The 22,943-nt window shown below is 35.8% G+C and overlaps 1 protein-coding gene across 1 annotated transcript in view; it reads left to right on the top strand.

Moving 5' to 3' along the window:
* Positions 1-22,943, top strand: part of LOC108377732 (peroxidase) — a 185,716-nt gene that overhangs the window by 160,056 nt on the left and 2,717 nt on the right. Inside the window, exon 4 of the mRNA XM_017633994.1 lies at positions 1,340-1,445. Within this exon, the coding sequence (XP_017489483.1) occupies positions 1,340-1,445 (106 nt within the window). The remainder of the gene's footprint in view (positions 1-1,339; positions 1,446-22,943) is intronic.

Here is a 22,943-nt window from a genome sequence, read left to right as displayed (position 1 = left end):
AAAAATTAGCCTATTTTCCACTGTAGGTCATAAGCTATCTGCTTGCAAAATTTCATGCAAATCCGTTCAGACTTTTCCGCGTATTAATTTAGTTAAACATTTTTAGAAGGTGGTAACTCTTAAAAAAATTAGCCAGTTTTTCAACCTAGCTCATAAGCTATCTGTGTGAAAACTTCCATGCAAATCAGTTCACTCATTTCCGCGTATAAATTAAATTAAACATTTCTAACAGGTGGCAACTCTTAAAAAAAGTAGCCTACTTTCTAACCTAGGTCATAAGCTATCTATGTGCAAATTTTCATGCAAATCCATTCAGTCGTTCCCGCATATTAAATAAATTAAACTTTTTTAACAGGTGGCAACTCTTTTAAAAAAAAAGGCCTATTAACCAATCTGACCCTTAAGCTATCTACGTACAAAATTTCAGCAAATCCGTTCAGTCTTTTCCGCGTGATGATTTCCCAAACATCCAAACATACAAACTTTCACATTTATAATATTTGTAAGATTCTACCGTGTCTCAGTCCTTTGCCCACAAAAGCGGCTATAACTTTTTCACCTTTGGCACCTTTCTGAAATCTTTATTAAATGAGCAATTTTTTTTTGTAATGTAAAGTTATAGCTGTGGTGTAGTGGTAAGCATTGCGCGCTTCCACTCCGCAGCACCTGGGTTCAAACCCTGGTCAAAGCAACATCGCAAAAATATAGAAAAAAGGTTGTTTCTTAACAGCGGTCGTCCCGCGGCAGGCAATGGCAAACCTCCGAGTAAAAAAACAGCTTCTCATAAAAATACAATCGCCGTTCGGAGTCGGCTTAAACTGTAGGTCCCTCCGCTTTGTGTGACAACATCAAGGCGCACGTTGCACATCGGAGGAGAAGCTCGGCCAAACACTAATATTTGTGTAAGCGCCAATCTATCATCATATCAAAGTTAAAGCTCAGTACATTTTTTTTCACCAGGGATAGTCAAAGTTGGGGGAGAAACTATCAAAAAGTTAAAAATCCCAAAATAGTCCTAATTTTATGATGGTTCCTTAATATATTTTAACTACATTGCATTTGAGTACGGAGAAGCAACTATCTGGAAGTATTTTACATAAAAAATTTACTAAGTATAGCCTGGTTTGTAGATGCAGTTAAAGAAAATACATGAAAGGAAACGGTGACACTTTTACCTGAAAATATTTTGTTTGCCAAAGAGCTAACCCCCCGTACTTTCCCCTAAAGTTTGGCACGTTACTTCTGGGACACCCTGTATGTCTCCATTTTTTTAAATTTACTTTTATTAAAACGTACATGCTTATACACTATACCACTTAACTGATTTATATACTTACAGAACAACTCGCAGAAATACGTAAAGCCAGCATGGCACGTTTATTATGCAATAATGGAAACCAAATCTCTTCAATGCAGCAATCTGCTTTTAAAGCCATTTCAGAGTCGTAAGTGATCGTAGTCATACATTTATTATTACTAGAAAACGACCGAACATCGGCCCTTGCAGTCTTAGCGAAATAGACAGATTTTATCATTGCTTAGCTGAAACCCAACCAAACATGTTCGTGGTTTAAAAAATTGCCTTTTTTGAAAATTCTGATTTTTTACGACATAATGATAAAAAAATATAACGTTAGGGATCAAGATATCCGTAGTTATTTAATATAAAGTACTATATTTTGCACTATTAAACTTTATATATTATACACATGAACATTAAGGCGTATCACGAAAAAAGGTTTTGCGTTTATGTCGAGTAAAAATTTTGGGTGTAAAAATTTTTTTTGGGCACCTGCTAAAAACAGCTAAATCGCGTTTTCTGTTAAAATTTTTTTATTGAATATCCGATTATTTAAGTCTTTATGTCGCCGAAAAGGCCCCTCTGAGAACCAGGGTGGCCAGGTGTACGGTTTTTGACCGGACAGTTTTATAGTCTGTTTGCCTGGGTGATAATTAAAACAAAAACAGGACTATGGAGTGTCCGTTTTTTCTTATTCGAGAAGCAAAGTTTCATACAGGACTATGGAGTGACCGTTTTTTTCTTATTCGAGAAGCAAAGTCTCCTCAAAGATCTGAAAACTCAAACGAAGAACTCGTGACGCGGCAAATTTGCGAAATAGTTGGCGCAAATTATTTTGTAACGGATTGGTGGCAAGTGTGTTGATTTTCTCAGTCGATACTTTAAGTATTGATCGATACGGGTTTAAAAAGAGCGTACACAACAGCCTAAAATAGGTAGGGGGTTTTCCATCGGAAGGTCTACCGCGACGAAAAAATTAAATTCATATATCTAACGTATTTATGGGCCAATTTGTCTGCTTTTTAAAATGTAAGCAAAAACATTTTCGCGAAAAATGGCCTTGCTAGGTAGCGCGAGTGCATATTAGGTCAAATGATTCATTTGGCTGTGCGAAATTCCAATTTCATAAACGCAGTTTTACATTATTTTTTGATGCCATTTTCTAAGGAATACTCCAAAATAACAGAAACTTCACTCTGTTTTTGTAAAATAAAAATCACTGTTAGACAGCAATCAAACAAAGTTACACTTTCAAAACGTTATTGACACGTTGTGTGCGCAACCAGTTTATTTCTTAAGTTTAAAGTGCATTTTTTTATGAAGTTCGGATAATTAAAGGAATATATTTAATGGGAAACATGTCCTAATTTAAAAAAAGTGACATTTTATCATTTGTTTGCAAAATAAACTGACTTATTTGCATAACCCCAAGAATTTTCTGTTTTATTTTCATTTATGATTTAATGTAAGCTTTTACAATTTTGTTATCTTTCGGCAAACAAAATGGAAATGGAAATGGATAAACTGGGATTTAAGGAGTTGATCTTATTTTACTTAAGCCGCCGTTTTCAAGAAAAACTGGTTTTNTGTAAGCTTTTACAATTTTGTTATCTTTCGGCAAACAAAATGGAAATGGAAATGGATAAACTGGGATTTAATGAGTTGATCTTATTTTACTTAAGCCGCCGTTTTCAAGAAAAACTGGTTTTTCTGGGCTATCATGCTATTACAAAAGGCGAGGTGTTTGTAGTTTGACTGCTTGGATGTCCAAAGAAAGAAAGGCTTTCTTCGGTTGTCAACCATGTTGAAAAACAAAATTTTTGTGCTGTTGATATTTTCGAAAGTTTCTTGAAACTCAGCGCAAGTGGCGCTGTACAACAACAGCAGCTGTAAAAATTTGCTTGCATTTTAACGGTGGTAAATAGTAAGAATGGAAGTATGTGATAGCAAAAAAAATACCATCCTCAATTTGGATTACATTTCATCTCCTGTAGCATAGCTATGTTACAAAGACACTCGCGTCGAGTCGCAAAGACTATTGATGAGGAGCCTTCGCAAAAAGGCAAAGAGAATCTACGGACTGCAATTTCGAAATTTGTAGCTCAAGGTGAATAGAGCTTTGAACATTCTTTTCGTAAACTAGTTTCAAAAACATTCGTATTCTTTTCAGGAAGTTACCAGCGATTTTTGGTAAATGTGTTACAATGCAGCATTTCCATTCTGAATATAAATAATATCGGTGGACAATTTGGGAAAAATCTTAAGTGAAAATAAAGTGTTTCATGAAGAGAATCTCTCCTCAAGGCATATCTGCGAGACCTACATGTCTAAATATATATATTTTTTTTTAATTAAGGGACCTCGATAATATATATTTTGTTTAATCCCTAGATGAAACCATTTATGTATATGGTTTTGCAGAATGACGATATATATATATAAATACGCCACAAGAAAATTTTACAATCCCTTTTTTGAAGGCACCGTTCGCTCGATTTCAATGAAACATACACCGATTTAAAGGATATAACTTCCTATAATCCAGAAATGTTAATCCCGATACATAGGGGGCGCGGCATTTGACATCTAGACTGCACAGATGCATAGATTGTAAATACCCTACTTATGGCGAAATATGGTAGATTTTGGATAGGGGGCATGGCACCGCCCATACAAACTGAAATTCTCATAGCGCTTATCTCTGGAACCACTTATGCTGACGTCCTGAAATTTGGCACAGCAACATATGTTGTCAATACCGTACTTACGGCGAAGAGTGGTCGATTTTGGATAGGGGGCGTGGCACCGCCCATACAAATAGAAATTTTCATATCGCTTTTCTCTGGAACCGCCTATGCTAACGTCCCAAAAATTGACACAGCAACATATGTTGTTCATACCGTACTTACGGCGAAATATGGTAGATTTTGGCAAAGGGGGCGTGGCAGTGCCCTTGCAAACTGAAATTCTCATACCGCTTATCTCTGGAACCGCTTATGCTAACGTCCTGAAATTTTACACAGCTATTAAAGATAACGTATGTACTTATGGCGAAAAGTGGTAGATAATGGGAAAGAGGGTGTGGCACCGCCCATTCAAACTGAAATTCTCATATCGCTTATAGCTGGAGCCGCTTATGCTGACGTCTTGAAATTTGACACAGCAACATATGTTGTCAATACCGTTCTTACGGCGACGAGTGGTAGATTTTGGAAAGGGGGCGTGGCACCGCCCATATAAACTAAAATTCTAATATCGCTTATTTCTAGAACCGCTTATGCTAGCGTCCCAAAAATTTACACAGCAACATATGTTGTTAATACCGTCCTTTCGGCGAAAAGTGGTAGATTTTAGAAAAGGGGCGTGGCACCGCCCATACAAACTGGAATTCTTATATCGCTTATCTCTGGAACTGCTTATGCTGACATCCTGAACTTTGACACAGCACCATATGTTGTCAATACCGTACTTACAGCGAAGAGTGATAGATTTTGGAAAAAGGGGCGTGGCACCGCCCATGCAAATTGAAATTCTCATATCGCTTATCTCTGGAACCACCTATGCTAACGTCCTGAAATTTGACAGAGCTATGTATGTAATCAATAACGTACTTATGGCGAAACGTGATAGATTTTGGAAAAGGGGTCGTGGCACCGCCCATGCAAACTGAAATTCTCATATCACTTATCTCTGTAACCGCCTATGCTAACGTCCCGAAATTTGACACAGCAACATATGTTGTCAATAGCGTACTTACGACGAAATATGGTATATTTTGGTAAAGGGGAGCGTGGCAGCGCCCATACAAACTGAAATTCTCATATCGCTTCCTTTTTCGTTCTGTTTTCACAAGCTACTGAGGAGGAGACTTGGTAGAATTAGCATTAATCAATCCGGTATTAATGTCCATAATTCGATTTTAAGTTTTCCTGTAAATTCGCTATAAATTATGCTGATGGAATTCAAGATAGTAATTCGCATAAAGGATTTAGTATTGATGATAGGTAAAATTCAAAAGTGTATGAAAAAAGATGTCGAATTTCGACGACTGGGCGATACTAGTGTAGATAATAACTTGCAAAGCCTCTAGTTAAATATACAAGCTAAGATAACTTTTCATATCCACTATTATTATTTAGGCGAAAATCACTTACAGTAGGGAGCATTTTCTTCCGTAAGAAATCCAGGCTCGTATAGAAAAAAGTGCAAGAAGCAGTTAGCAAAAAAACATTAAAAATCAACGCAATTTTGCAGCCGCTGAAGACTTGCACTTTGTTGTACTACAATTTAATGGGGTACAAAAGTGTATACTAAATAAATTATATTATCAGATTAAAAAACTCAAAATTTTAATGAAAATTTTTAACATTTTTCTAAACTCTTTATAAAGTTTTAAAGTGTGATTTATATGACTTTTGTTAAAGCATGAACCATATTTTTATGAAAACAACTTTAAAACCCTTGCAAATATTTAGCAAAAATCACTATGTACCCCTGAAGAGGCGGCAAATCTATTTAGTGAGTATTTCTGCTCAAATTTCGTGGCCGGGCTGGACCATGACAGCAGTCCCACCCAAAATTGTCTCCGACTCTACCCTATCTCAGTCAGTAGCTTAATATGCTCAAACAAACATGGATACGTCAGTGGCCGGTCAACTGTATCCAATCTTACAGTTTTTACTGCAGACTATTTTACAGTCTTTCGGGATGAACATCAGGTTGATGGGATCTATACTGACATCTTTAAAGCCTTCGATAGGGTTTCCCATAAAATCTTAGTGGCTAAATTATCTGACATTGGCTTTCACTCCCCTTTTTTGCAGTGCATTTGCTCTTATTTATATAACAGACATTGCGCAGTCGCCTTTTGACAACGTATCTTCACAAACTTTCGTCGGGCAGTCAGGCGTCCCCCAGGGTAGTTTACTGGGACCTTTGCTATTTAAATTATTTATTAATGATGTCAGCTCCTGATTCCAAATTTCGGAATTTTTTTTTGCACGCCGACGACTTTAAAATCTACTCTACGATCTCCTTCCTTTCTCTCTTGCAGTGTTGTAGTGAATCTGCTAAATTGTACAGTTGACTGCCCTGCCCTATTGGAGAAATTAAACTTCTTTATTCCTGCGCGGTATCTCCGATACGTCCCTTTGTTTTATACTGAGTTTCCTAAATTTGATTACCTGAAATTTGCTCCCACGCCTAGAACTCTGTCCGGGGCCTACTGTATAATTATTTCAACTAGTTCCTAAGCAATTCCTTTCTGTAGTCAGTAAGAAATTAATTTTTCATTTGACTTATAAAATAAGTAAATAAATAAATAAACAAATATAAAACTGTGCTGTGCTGTGCTGTTCGTACATAGCTTCGGCAGTTAAAGCGACAGCGCATAAAAAGCGAATAGGAACTGCGCTGTGGCTGAACTGTTGGAAATTTCGCAGTCAAAGCAACAGAACAGCAAAATTATACCCATATTTCAGCTGTGCTGCGCTTTAGCATTGGATATTTGCGCAGCAAAGCGAAGTCACAAAAGTTTCAAAAGGAAATAATTTATTTCGGAGCTCAGCAGCAGCAAGTTTTTTAGTGGTGTTGCTGCTATGCTGACAGTTTTTCAAACACTGGTCCAAAGAAGAAAAAGGAAACAAATGTTTTTCCTTGTTTGTATCTCGTTGGAACGTACCCATATGGAAGCTCAAGGGAGTCTCGTCTAAAAAAGTAAAATGAAGGGGAGGGAATAGAGCTTTCGATGCTGAGTAAAATGATACATTTATGTATATGGGGTGTTCCATACCAAAACGGACGGGGTTCACACTTTATGTGTTTGATATTTTTTTTTTTTATTTTTAGAGTTGATGCATAAACATAAATAATACATAGATATGAAATTTAAGCTTGATTAATACATTTTTAAAAACCTAACAGCACAAAAGAAAAACAAATCGATTTAATAGTTTTCCAAATGTCTCGAGAACGGGGCGCGTAAAAATTTGAAAACAATGACACATATACACATCAAAATTCCCTATGAAAATAAATATTTTTAAGATTTTTTCTTGAAAAATTTTTCACATACACATTTTTTTTACAAACATTTTAGTTTTTGAAAATATGCCATCTCAAAAAAAAAACTAAAAAAAAAAGTCACAAAACTCACAATCCTTACAGAGGGCAGACATAAGAGTTCATTAAAGTTTTGTTTAAAGCAATTGCTTCAGGCTATTTGGATCTCAACGATCTCGTCCAGGGGCGAACGCAGGTAGGGGGTTTGCGGGTTCAGATGCTCCCTACACTACTACATATATACTACACGAATATCTTTTGGACTTAAGTTGCGTCCTTCAAAATTTTGCATGTTCAATATCATTTAGAGTTTCAAGTGAAAGCGGTTAGTGATCCATATTTTGAGATAAAATTTATTTACCTATTTGGGAGAAAAAGACTATTTTCAATGTCAGTGAATCACCAAATACGAACATTTTTAAAACGAAAGACTCTGCCCGTCCGGCAGCCGAATTTGCACAAACTACAGTGACGACCGAAAAATCACCTGACGAGTATTAAGTAGCGAAAAAATTAAGACTCTCCGACGTTGAGAACCTTAGTGCAACTAATTTTAGAGTAAGTCAACGAGTCTCACAGTTCCCAGTATATAGTGATGAGCTAGAGAATAATCATTTTGGAATTTTACTAGCATGTATAAATACTAACGATTAGGCATAGTTTAGTTAAGGCCAAAAATGGTCCCGTCTCTAAGTTAAAATTTTTATTTTTAAGTTTTGACCACCAATGTTTTCAAGATGCCGGTAATTTCACAACCTTCTGCTTCCCGAAAATCAAGTTTTACAACCCCTGTGACCTAATTCACATATTCACGTTCTTGTAGGTTCCGCTTAATGATTTGTAAAATTTTTCTTGCGGTAAACTAAGCCATAACGAACTTCCTGAAAATCCGTGGGCACCGGATACTGCTTTTAAAATTCCGCCTTCGACCAAACGTAATTTTAAATTCCAATTACGATGTGAAAAAATGTGTCAAAGGTAATTTTCTACATTTCAAATTTAAATGCACTCCAAATTATTTATATTAAATACAATTGTCTCAAATCTGAACGTCAGTTTTTTGTTTTTGTTATCCATCTTTGGAACGCTTTACCTCTAGCAATCAGAACCATCAAGAGCGCTCTACCCTTTGAGAGAACTGCATCGGCACTTTGGCCAGGAGCAAGGCGAATACATATAAGGTGGTATCGATTGAACAAATACAACAATTACTTGTATTTTGTTTTTGCTTTTAGCGGGCCATTGTCAAATTTCAGCTATTCTTCCCCGAATGAAAAAGGGCGACAGTAAATGCAAACACTCTCACGTTTTCACTCACTCACTAACAAAATTCAAAATTTTGACAATAAAACGCTACTCACAGCTGATGAAACAACACCAGCTTATATAAATTCGCCTTGCCGCCTTGCCCAGGAGTGTATCAATTGATCGCAACTTTTTGTCATTTTCCTACCTTAATCCTTTTATTCTCAAATACCTAGCCTGTTTCTACAATTTTCCTGTAAATTTTCACCAAATTTAAACTTTTTAATAAGAAAATTTAGAAAAAATTTAGGTATGCAGTTTTGTAGCCCATTTAATTTTAGGCATGTTTTTCTTTTGTTGGCGGTGTCCTCTATGTATGTACAGCGTGGCGACGAATAACTGCTACCCTGGTTTTTTGAGAAATAAGAGGGTCCTTTATAGATTTTGCGAAAAAAGTATTATATTGCTAATTTTCCACATATTTTACTTTAGTTGTATTAATTAGTTATTAAATTTTAATACCTATTTTTATTTGCCAGCAGTTGAAACTTTGAGAGAAAAGTTCATTTGGCACAAAGTCTTTTTCAGGTGTATTTTTTCTTAGGCTTTGTATAAAAAAATACAAAAAAGAAAAAACTGTATAAGGTTGGTCGAATGAATGGCCGTCCTAGTCACCAGTTCCGAGTCCATTCGATTTTTAAGTATGAGGCCTTATGTTGGACAAAAGGGGGAGTATAAGGGACTCAAAATGGAGAAAATTTGCCTATGGATACAGAAGATATGGAGACCTGCGTGCCAAAAGAACTTTCCCCTCAAAGTTTACACTGCTGGCAAATGTAAATAAATAAATAAATAAGTAAGTGTAAATAAGGATTAAAATTTAAAAACTAATTAATACAACTAAAGTAAAATATGTGGAAAATTAACAATAAAATACTTTTTTCGCAAAATCTATATACGACCTTTTTATTTCTCAAAAAACCTGGGTATGTATATAAAAGAAAATTGTCGAACATACTTTGTATGGAAACAAACATGAAACACAGAAATCAACGGGCTTTTTTACCAACTTGAAACTTGCCCTTCGTTAAACTAGAAGTAAACCAACTTTCTAGCGGATACATTTTTTTATATTGCACTGTCACAAGAACCAAGCGTGTGTGCCAAATTTCAGCCCGATATATTCCTTGGAATTGGCTGAAATATTGGTTGCGAAATTCCAGGATATACATATGTACAAGGGAAGTTGAATAAAAGTTTGTAAAAACAAAAATTAGAAAAAAGTTATTAAACGTTGTAACTTCAAATGAAAAATATTTGTAAAAGTTGAATGAGCGATGACGTACATGGTATAATTTTATTTGTATTAAAAACTCTATGCCTAGTACAACGAAATTAATATTTAGTATGCTCTTCATTCATAATATGCCCTATTATGTTTATTCTTATGGTAAACTTTTTTGTTTTGTTACATGTAGTAACTAAAGGCCTTCACAAATTTATAAAATTATGAATCACACAGCGCGGGTCGGATTATTATGTTAGTACTTCACTAGAAGAGATAACTTGGAATGGTTAGAAAATACAGCCCACTTCAATATTGAAATTTCTTCATGGTCTAAACCAGAGTTGTGAAAAATGCATTAATTTTTTAACGCATTAGTGGTATTTAAAGTAATAATGTTAATGTAAAAAATTAATGCATTAATTTATGAAATATAATGCAAATGAATATTTCAATGCATTAATTCTGAAAAATGTAATGCTAATGAAATATTTTTTTCATTAAATTATCCAAGCTAATGCTAATGAAAAAATTTTAATGCACTAAAATATTTAATAATTTTCCTCGTTTGCATTATTAAAAACCATTAAATTTTTTTTCTAGTGAAATATAAATAACCCCTTTTGGAAGGACTTGGAATAATTACTAATAGTTTTTTCAGCTTCATTATATTATACGTATTTGTAGGAAAATTCTTCTAAACATTGTTAGATGTTTTATGAAAATGAAAGCCAATGTGCATGCAACGCAGAGTGCTTTTGTAGATTTTTATGTTGATTGTTGATGCATACCGATTACATATATTAAATATGAGCCAAAAACGGACAGATAGCCAGTTTAGAAGCGCATGTACACGACTGAGGACCTACTCTGATCTAAATCAATCAATAAACCGTTTTTAAGTTCCATTTGACAATGTGATTTTACCTAAATATGTAACGCCAAATGCCATTGTACTTGACATAGTGAAAACTAGCCTTAACGTCCGTCACTATCTTTTTTGGCCTTAAAATTCTACCCTTAACGTCAGCAAAGAATTTTTACTTCAAAATAAAATTAGTTAATGGGTTTTTAATGCTTGTTATAATTTTAATGCAATAAATTATTGCAATAGCATTCATTTAACCATTTTAATGTTAATACAAAAAAAAAGATCATTAACATTATTTCTTCGGAATTAATGCATTGAAATTTTCATTTACATTAAATATCAAAAATTAATGCATGAATCTTTTTCATTTGCATTAAAATGCTATGCATTAAAAAATTTAATTTAATTTTTCACAACTCCGGTCTAAACCAAGGAATTTTATCTTTTGTAGGATTGGCACATCCACTCTGTGTATCACTTTCTCGAAATATTTGTACTTCATGTGTTTGAAATTTTCTTCCTGAGAATCTTCAAAGTTTCACCAGTCAAAATAAATGCGATGTTTTTAATGTATTTTTCATGCTTTGTAAATTTGTTTGCTTTCGAAGGAATACTCTTAAGGCTAGTTTCCACTATGTCATATATTGACGCCAAAAATTTATGGACATATTTTGACACAGCTTTATCTCTTTTATCCATACATTTACCAATGATATTATGGGCTAAAAACGGACCGATAGCCGATTTAGCAACGCATGTACACCACTAAAGACCTATACTGATTGAAATCAATCAATATGCCGCTTTTCAATCCCATTTGACAATGTATTTTCACTTACTTGACGACAAATGCCATTGGCATAATGAGAGTTACCTCTTCTCCATTCCCCCATTCATTCTACGCCAAACGAAACATGTCCGGTTTTATTGAGCTTCTGGCCTAGCAACTCTGCTTAGGACTATAATTGTACGATACCTAGATTTCTTGTTTTGTACTATATTCTAAAGCTCTAAAAAAAAGATGACGACCTTGCTAAAAAGGTTACGCTTTATTCACGAACAAAAAAAAATATATTTTTAAAATCATTCACACCCACCACTTAACAATTGCTAACTTTTGCGCTTTGATGAATAATTATGTGAAGTCCTCTGGTGATTCGAGTTTAGCAAAAATATGCCTAAGGTGTTCCTTGTGTGAAACTGTAGGTGAAGATTCACTTACAACATGTACAAAACTCACAGTATTTTGAGTACGACATAAAATATTTGTTAAATTTATGGAATTGTTCGTCTATCATTTTCACGTAGGAATTGCTATTAGGGTTGATACGAGGAACGTTAAATTTGCGGAAAAATAAAGCTGATAGATTCCAGAGTACATAATTTTCGTATATGCATCTATTCGAAGGGCTGCAGCACCGTCTCTTTCCGTGTCTGTTACCATAGACAGAAAAATGTTTTCTGGATTAAAGAAATGCCCATTATTTTCAACCGTGTACTTGTACATACAGTCACTCACAGAAGTATTCGTAATTTAGTTTTTTCACTATATTACAAATGCTTTCCATTGTAAATCTTTTTCGTTAATTTTCATTAAAAATATTGCTCATTCTATTACAAAAACCATATAAATGATTCTTGCAAACTTTGTACAAAATTCATAAAAATTAATCAAACTATGGTATACAGTTTTGTACCCCGTTAAATTTTAGTATAATAAAGTGCAAGTTTCAAGTAGCTAAAAATTACCGAATTTTTTTGTCGAGGGAAAATGCGCAACACGCTCGACAAAAAAGAATTCTAAAAAATCAGCAGTAATTTTTAGCTGCTTGAAACGTGCACTTTACTTTACTAAAATTGAACGGGCTACAAAACTGCATACCGAAAATTTTTCAAAAAATTCTGAATAAAAATTTTAAATTTTTAAGAAAATTTGATTAAGTTTGATTCATTTTTATGAATTTTGTACAAAGTTTGCAAGAATGATTTATATGGTTTTTGGTATAGAATGCGCTATATTTTAAACGAAAACTAGCGAAAAATATTTATGATGGAAAACATTTAGAATATTGTGAAAAAAACTAATTTACGAAAACTTTTGTGAGTGACTGTGGCCCTTATCATGAGTTGCATTCGATTTTCGATCTTCGCTGGCTATCGAAGATCGAAAGTGAAATTCGTATTATGAGCTATGCAAGCGTGTCGAAATTTTCGTTGAGTATCGAATTTTCCGTCGAACAGAATTTTGCTTTCGTTGGTGTAGCGAAGAGTTAGAAAATTGTGAAAAATGTATGACTTTGCATTTGTTTTCTTACTTTTTGGCGGCTAGACACTCATTTTAAACAATTTTTATTAATTTCGTGCAGTTCCAACGTCGTGAATACAAAACGCAAGCTCGAATGTCTGATTTTAATCATGATAAAAAAATAGGAAGGTAGAACCGCTGAGAGGAAATTTTCAAATTTTTGACGTTTACAATCAATTCAATTTTAAAATTTTACACACAAACTCATGCACACATTCTCATTTTAATTCTCAAACAACAACAACTTTGAACAATTCCTTTTTTTACTCTAAATTTTTTATGATTTTATAATGTTGGAAAACTTCCAAAAAAAAATCATTGCCGACGAATTGAGAGAACGGTTTTACCTTACTATTGTTTTTATCATGGTTTTACTTATGAAAGAAAATGCTAATACGCTGTTGGCACGATCTCTGAGAACAAAATCATAGAGCTGTTTANAAACGGTTTTACCTTACTATTGTTTTTATCATGGTTTTACTTATGAAAGAAAATCCTAATACGCTGTTGGCACGATCTCTGAGAACAAAATCATAGAGCTGTTTATAGTTTTAATATATTTTAAATAGAATTGGATCGCAAAATTTCTTAAATATATAGTATCAAAATATATTCGAAAGACTGCCTTTAAACTCTCTTAAACGTTATCTTCTCCTAGCCAGTTTTCTAAGCTCTCATCCTCTGAAGAATCGTTCAACCAGAACTCCGTTGTACTAATTAAAATTTTTTTACCACGTTTTCATATACTCAATTTCTTTTTATTTCTTTTTAATTTGCACAAATTTACATATGTACATATGTATAAGCGCACCATTTAGTTTGCTCGACTTGTAAACAAAGCTTCTAGGCGGTGAAAAATATACTATGTTAACAACCTAAACGAGCGAAATTCACAATAGCGCTATTCTTCATCGAATGATCGCCATAATACCAAATGAAAATTCGTTCGGTCAGCACTTTCGATCACAGTCGAAGATCGAATGCAACTCATAATGGGGGTCTGTATGTATATTAGACTGCATCACTCCCCATACAAAAAAAAAGCGGTACTATTTTTCCATTGGAATTATAAAATCTATTATATTTCAAGACGTCCACCAAAATATTTCGAAAAAATATTAAGATTTAAGTGAGCTGGACCAATTTCTAAATACCTAAATGGAGTTTTTTGTGAATAAAAATAGTTTCTTAAATTTTTTTTTTTAAAAATCCCCTCAAATGACAAAACGGTTTAAGCTTAAAAAATTTGCATAAAAATATTGAAAAAAAATTTAAAAAAAATTTGAACGGAATCGTAATGATGAGATTTTTGATGCTGTTTTTTAACTTTTTTTCAAAGATTGGTATAAGAAAAACTGGAATAACTGACCCTAAACTGGTCTGATTTAGACTTAAGAGGTGTCGGTGTCACCCTTTTTATTTCTTTGCTAATAAACTCATTCAAAGGATGAAAGAGAAAGGTAGGATGAACGAACGTNACGTTTTCATATACTCAATTTCTTTTTATTTCTTTTTAATTTGCACAAATTTACATATGTACATATGTATAAGCGCACCATTTAGTTTGCTCGACTTGTAAACAAAGCTTCTAGGCGGTGAAAAATATACTATGTTAACAACCTAAACGAGCGAAATTCACAATAGCGCTATTCTTCATCGAATGATCGCCATAATACCAAATGAAAATTCGTTCGGTCAGCACTTTCGATCACAGTCGAAGATCGAATGCAACTCATAATGGGGGTCTGTATGTATATTAGACTGCATCACTCCCCATACAAAAAAAAAGCGGTACTATTTTTCCATTGGAATTATAAAATCTATTATATTTCAAGACGTCCACCAAAATATTTCGAAAAAATATTAAGATTTAAGTGAGCTGGACCAATTTCTAAATACCTAAATGGAGTTTTTTGTGAATAAAAATAGTTTCTTAAATTTTTTTTTTTAAAAATCCCCTCAAATGACAAAACGGTTTAAGCTTAAAAAATTTGCATAAAAATATTGAAAAAAAATTTAAAAAAAATTTGAACGGAATCGTAATGATGAGATTTTTGATGCTGTTTTTTAACTTTTTTTCAAAGATTGGTATAAGAAAAACTGGAATAACTGACCCTAAACTGGTCTGATTTAGACTTAAGAGGTGTCGGTGTCACCCTTTTTATTTCTTTGCTAATAAACTCATTCAAAGGATGAAAGAGAAAGGTAGGATGAACGAACGTCATTCAAAGGATGAAAGAGAAAGGTAGGATGAACGAACGTCATTCAAAGTTGAATTAAGATGTGTTGGTATTTGAAAAAAAAAATGGGACACGAATGATTTTTTTTGGACAGAAATTAAAACAGTGTGAAAATACCGTTCTACTGAGATCCCATAAGTCTAAATCAGAATAGTTTTGGCCCAGTTATTTAAGTTTTTCGTAAATCAATCTTTGAAAAAAGTAAAAAAAACAGCATCAAAAATCTCATTTTTACGATTCCGTTGAAAATATTTTTACATATTTTTATGCAGATTTTTTAAGCTTAATCTGTTTTGTCATCTGAGAGGACTTTTTTCAAAAAGTTCTTTACGAAACTATTTTTATTCATAAAAAACTCCATTTTTGGAGGTATTTTCAAATCGGTCCAGCTCACTTAAATCTTAATATTTTTCCCAAATAGTTTGGCGAACGTATTCGAATAATATTAAATTTAATTTAATAAATTTTGTAATCTCGGCGGGAAAACCGCAACTTTTTTTGGTGATGCAGTCTAATGTATATATTGGAATACAATTAGGCACTCCGCACATTATGCGCCTAATCAAAGTAGAGCAATCGTTTCGTCATGCCGAAGCGAATGCATGACGGCTCGACTTCTGCACACTTCCACGCCTTGCATAAGTCACCAGCTAATAAACACTTTCTACACGTAACACATTTTCTGGCCATTCTTTGGCATCTATACACTGCCGCAAATATTTCTGCAGCGAAATATTGCATAAACGCTTGTGGTATAATACAATTTGCACGAATTTTAGCACGAAAACATTCATTATCAATTTTTTCCTATTGAAATGACAAAATTGTTTATTTTTATTTCCAACACAAAAAATTAACCTATTGACGATTTCAAAACGGCAAGCGCCTTACAATGTTGGGCGCTTCGATTCATGAAGCTTTTATGATTAGGTGAAAGCATGATTATGAATCGTAATGTACAGAGCTTCATTGAAATACATTTTCTCGGCATAAAAGTTTCATACTTTAGTATGCCGAAACGATTACACTACTATGATTAGGAGCATAATGTGTGGAGTGCCTTAGACTTCCGTGAAAAGCTTCGTAGCGATGTCCTCTACAAAGTCCTCTTTTAATGCTTTTTCTGCAATTCCTGTTCGAATATCCTTTAGAAGTACTTATAGTTACAAGTAAAGCACCGGAGTGATTTGATAGGTCAATTCTATGAGNGCATGATTATGAATCGTAATGTACAGAGCTTCATTGAAATACATTTTCTCGGCATAAAAGTTTCATACTTTAGTATGCCGAAACGATTACACTACTATGATTAGGAGCATAATGTGTGGAGTGCCTTAGACTTCCGTGAAAAGCTTCGTAGCGATGTCCTCTACAAAGTCCTCTTTTAATGCTTTTTCTGCAATTCCTGTTCGAATATCCTTTAGAAGTACTTATAGTTACAAGTAAAGCACCGGAGTGATTAAGTAGGTCAATTCTATGAGAAGCTGATTTTGAAAATTGAAGTCCGATACTTTCAATGATTTTGGAACTGGTGCTGCTTGTACGTAAATATTTTCTTGGAACTCTCCTTCACTAGTTGTACCAGGAGCAAATCCAAATGTAGACGGCTGATAATTGATAACTGTTTCTGCTACGGTATTTCATCGATTGTTATCAGGTAATAATCAGCCTCATTGCGTAAGTCGTAAATTTGGCTAAATTGTACAACTCGACGACATCGGCATTGTCGACTTTCGTGCTGAAGTAATTAAAAGACGAAAATCATCAAAAACTATGCAGTGCGTTTTAGTACACTATTTAGTTTTTATTTATTTTAGTTTATTGAAGAAAACAATGGTTGTACAAGTAAGACTATAATCTTTTAAGAGTACATCAACTTAAATTAGTGACATAAAACAAATTTATAATAAGCATACTTAAGACTAATAAGAATAATCGAGATATGTAAGCTTTTAGAGGAAAATAAGATATAGAGATTAGCAACGAAGATAATAAAATAGGGACAGATGAGAGAACTGCAAACGATTTTTCAAAATCACACCAACTATGTAGACTTAAAGTAACTATATATGATCAACTTGTAGTTGCTCCTACTTAGTCCAGATTTAACGGATTCAGCGATGATGTTCCAAAGTCTTACATCGTTGATAAAAAACTACCTCGACGATGTCAAGTAGTTGTACTTCGGGATTATCAGATTGCGACATCTTTTTGATTTCGTTGGATTTAGCTTCTCATACAAATACATTGGGGATTTCCATTCTAATAACTTATAAATAAATATGCAGTTCCTAGCAGAAAGATAATCATTAATGCTACACCCCAGAATTTTATTTTTCCACTGAGATATGTGGTCGGACTTTTTTAGACTATACACATAACGAGTGACATTATTAAAGAGAACATTAATTTTGTGGGAGGAAGTTAAATCAAATTTGCTGTAGACAAGTTCTGAATAAGTTATAAGGGGCACGATGAGCTGTTGCGCTAACTTTCGCCTAGTTTCCAATGGCGTAAATGAAGCAGATATTCTCAACCTTCGCAAAACAGAATACACACTGCTGAAAACACTATTAACATGGTCTGAACAGGTCAACTTAGAGCTGATAACAAAGCCTACATTTTTGATCTTATTAACAAACATTAGCACACTATTACCAATAAACAAATCTGGTATATTTTCAACATTCACTACGCGAATTACATATTAGCAACACAAAGGACTTAGACGCATTTAGGCATAGATAGTTATCGCTTACCTACTGCGATATAGCAGACAAATCACTATTTATTCTAAAACACAAATCCTCAACAAGACCAACACGACTAGACAAATACACTTGAATATCATCGGCATACGCATGAATATTAACATACTTACATACTGAGAACACATCATTGACGAATAAACTGAACAAAAGAGGACCTAGGACAGACCCCTGAGGGACACCAGCCAAAGTAGCTTTAAAACTAGAGAAAGCATTTTTCCTCTTCACTTTTTGAACCCGACCTTCAAGGTAACTCATCATAAGTTTTATTGCACAATCCGAGAATCCAAAGAAGTGTTTTAATTTTTTACATAACAAATCATGATTAACCATGTCAAAAGCCTTTGAGAAGTCTAATAGGCATAGGAGAGATAAGTCATTGTTGTCAAATTGTATTTTAATGTCAAGTATTTTCATCATTGCAGTAGAGCAGCTGTGCTTCGGTCTAAACCCGGACTGCAGTGGGGATAGCAATTTAGTTTTCTGGATGAATGATGAAATTTGCTCTGCCATCAAGGACTCACATACTTTCGCTAAAGCTGGTAATATGCTGATCGGCCTATAATCACTAGGGTTAATGGGCGTAGTCTTCTTTGCAACTGGTAGTATGATGGCTTTTTTCCAATGCGTAGGAAAGCATGATGTAGTGAAGCAATGGTTAATGATGTAGGTAACGACGCCCAATATGAATGGAAGAACTAATTTCACAAATTTCAGCGAAATTCCATCATCACCAATAGCTTCAGATTTAATACCCCATATAGCTCTAACAACATCACCTCTACTTACTCCCACAAACTGAAATTTCTCTTCCAAGCTGGTATCAACCCAGAGAGCTTTCGAATTGTGAGGTGCACCTATGTTACTACTCGCAGCTGTAAATAAGTCATTTAGTATAAAAGGATCTAAATCACATTCAGACTTCAAATTTCCATGCACTTTCAAGTTTTTTAAGTTTCGCCATAAATATTTAGAAGGAAGTGATGGATCCAATTTAGCGAAACAGTATTTTCTTTTTGCTTGCTTGATAAGTGAAGTAGCTTTATTTCGAGCAGCTTTATACTGAGACCAGGTGAAGTCAGTCATTTGCCTTCTCCATTTTGCATATAGCCTGTTACGAGTTCTTATTGCCGAATGTACTCTTTGGGTGAACCAAGGGCAAGATGGATTGGTTGCTCGAGCCATACGAAGAGGAATATGATTTTCGAAAATATTGGTCAAGTTGATATTAAAAAATAGAAGTTTTTCTTCCACTGAATCACAATATCAACAGTCATTCCAATTCACACTTGAGAGGCTTTGACATAGTTCATTCATATTTACAGACTTATAGTCACGATACATAAATGTGTTACTAACAGAGGGACGATTAAACATAACATTTATTGAACAGAAAATCAGGTCGTGGTCAGATATAAAGAATAATTGGTCAAATTTGAGGACATGGTTGAGACTAGATGTAATAAAATAATCCAAGAGGCTGGGGTTACAATTATTTAGCAAATCTCGTCGGTACAGATTTATTAACTATGGAAAGACCTACGGCGGTAACATGATCAAGTAGTTGATCATAATAGGTGTCGCTTTGGAGCAGGTTCACATTGAAATCACCACAAATCACATAAATTTCATAGTCAATTAGATACACAGACAGTTCAACAAAAAATGAGTCTAATAAACTACACTTTCGGGGATTATACACACACACCACTAAAATGCTTGTTACTCCATCAGAGACTTCAGCTATAATGAACTCAGTACAAGAGTTGAAAGATTCAGCCAATAGACGTACTTTTATAGATGATTTGCTATATATTGCAACGCCACCCCCCCTTTTAGAGTTTCGATCGTGACGAAGAAGATTATAGCCTGGAGTGCTGTAGGATAGATCAAGGACAGATGGGCAGAACCAGGTTTCAGTAACACAAATTACACTAGTAGAGTAGAAATCTGAGGCAATGACGTGAAATTTTCGATACGATTCGACTCTCAAAAATGACTTGCGTTCGACACGACTCTCGCAATGAGGCTAAATAACTTCCTCGATCCGCATTGGTTTAAAGAAAAGTAATTGAACGTGATTATTTTCTCGCCGCCTTGCCACAGAGTCATTTTTCGTCAAATATATTCCACATTTACATATAGAGTTACGGATTGGCCGCTTCTATTCTTCGCCTTTATATGTAGTTGGATTTTTTGGGGAAAAATAATATACCTCTATAACTACGCTTATATATTTACGAACTGTAAGCTGGCCAACAGACGGCCAATGCATTCGCTACTCGACTCTCACACTTACTCTCAGAGAGCACCCCAACAAACCGTTATATGCGAGGAGGGAACCATATTTCTGATTCATTAAGTGCCGCCGCCGAAGAAGCAGTTGAATTTCAGCGAGCCCGAAAAAAACTGGTAGGATGACGAATGTCAAGAAGCTGCATAGAAAAAGATGCCGCCTACAGGGTCACGCTGCGATCGGGCGCAACGTGGGCTATGTGGGACCGCTGTAGGGAACTGAAGAGGGAAGCGAGGCGTATTTGCCGCAATAAGAAAGAGGCCGATATACGTGAGTGCGAAAAGCTTGAAGTGAAAACCGACAGGAATAATGCTCGAAAATTTTACCAGAGAATTAAGCAACTTACGGAAGTTTTCATGACCTGGGCGAACTCTTGTAAGAACTACAACGGCTACCTAGTGACTAATGTCCAGAATATAGTTAAATTATGGAGGGAACACTTTTCCACCCTACTGAATGGTAGCAGCACTGAGAAGACGAACCGGGCCCCCAGTCGATGATGAGTACGAATATAAATAGAGAGTTTGGAAAACAACAAAGCCGCTGGAGCTGACAGCCTGCCAGCTGAGCTATTCAAGTACGGCAACGAGTAGTTGATAACGTCCATGTATCAACGGTCATGCAGAATATGATCAGATGAACGCATTCTCGCCGACTGGAATTTAAGGGTGCTCGGCCCAATCCATGGGGCGGCCTACCAATTACCACGTTTCCAAGGCCTTAACTAGGTTCCAAGGTCTTAACGGGCATATTGTGTGAAAGACTGACGCCCACCGTAAACGAACTGATTGGGTCCTATCAGTGTGGCTTTAGACCTTGCAAATTCAACAAAGACCAGGTATTGTAAAAGACCCGCGAAAAAATCACCATTCGTCGACTTCAAAGCCGCCAGCACTAAACAGAGTTGCCTATACGCCGCGATGTCTGAATTTTGTATCCCCGCTTAAGTGATACGGCTGTGTACAATAAAGTTGAGCAACACCACCAGATAATAAGAGCTGCAGTACTGAACTGCTCATGAACAATTCTCTACAAGAGCGTGCAATTGCTGGCATAATAAGAACCGCGACGTCTGTTCAGCCTTTTCCAACTTGGATAAAGAAGCAAATCGATTGGGTCTGGTAGTCAATGAGGACAAGACGAAGTATCTTCTTTCATCAAACAAACAGTCAGCGCATTCGTGCTTCGGCGCTCACGTCACTGTTGTGAGTTATGATGTCGAGAAAGTGGAGATTTTCGTTTACTTGGGAACCAGAATTAACACCGATAATAATGTCAGCATCGAAATTCAAGGCAGAATCGCTCCTGCCAACAAGTGCTACTTTGGACTGAGTATGCAAATCAGATCTAAATTCCTCTCTCGACGTATGAAAACCACACTCTTATAAGTTACTCGTCATGCCCGTGCTGGTATATGGCGCAGAAGATGGACAGTAAACAGTAACAACATCCGATGAGACGGCTCTTCGAGTATTCGAAAGAAACATTTTGCGGAAGAGTTACGGAAATTTAGGCATTGACGACGGCTGTATGAGCTTCACCATGACATGAACATAGTGCGATGAAAAGGCCAAGTGGAGAAGGACTTGGCTTCACTTGGGATTTCCAATTGCCGTCAGTTGACACAAAAAAAGAAACGCAAAAAGCAGCTGCTCGACCTATCTAGGCACTGAGATTGTAAATCTCTTTTCGCTCGTAAGCATGTAGCTCAATTGGCATGACGCCAGAAATAACTAGAACCGCGTCCGCGGACACTGTACGGTATGCAGAAGCAATGCGTAGTGCCCCTCTGCGCTGGACCGAAGACATTTGAATCCGGTATTTTTTTACTTTCAATGCGTCAGCCCATATTTCTGCCCGGTACAGGAGCACCGATTGGACCGCTGTCATCAGAAGCTTCCTGCGGCATGGCTTCGGGCCGCCCACGTTCGCCATCAGCCGGCTTAGAGCCGCCGTGCTCTACGCAGCTTTTTCACATACTCCATGGATGTGTTCCCAGAATGTGATTTTGCTGTCAAGCTTCACCCCTAGGTATTTTGTAGACCTAGAAGTCGTCACGAGTTGAGGTCCGACCATCATATTTCTAATTGTTGGGATCCGTTTCCTGGTGAGGAGAATGATCTCCGTTTTGGCTCTAGCCAATTGCAGACCGTGATCGCTAATCCATCCACTGACGTTGCGCATGACCTGGTTTAGCTTGAGCTGTGCTAGCTGGACATTTCTTGCTGTTATGACGGCTGCCACGTCGTCCGCGAAGGCGACAAGGAAGGCGCTCTCCGGCATTTCCGTGCGCAACAGACTGTCATACGTGGCGTTCCAGAGGTCCGGGCCAAGTACAGACCCCTGTGCCGCTCCGCCGGTTATACGTCTCTTTCTCTGACCTTGTGTTGTGTCGTACAAAAGCCAACGGTCTCTGAGGTAGCCCCGGATCATATCTAGCAAGTATGTTGGAACCTTGAATGACCGTTCCAAGGCCTCCAGCATGTCTTCCCATCTTGTCGGGGTGAAAGGCCTCCCTCGCTTTCTATGGCTGACGTCAAGCGTATTTTGAGCAGACTCTCCATCATTTTGCC

This window comes from Rhagoletis zephyria, unplaced genomic scaffold, assembly GCF_001687245.7.
Source record: "Rhagoletis zephyria isolate East Lansing unplaced genomic scaffold, Rhagoletis_zephyria_1.1 Rzeph_scaffold_00109, whole genome shotgun sequence".
NCBI classification, from domain to species: Eukaryota; Metazoa; Arthropoda; class Insecta; order Diptera; family Tephritidae; genus Rhagoletis; species Rhagoletis zephyria.
Note: the sequence above shows the minus strand (reverse complement) of the source record. Positions and strands in the feature narration are given on the sequence as shown.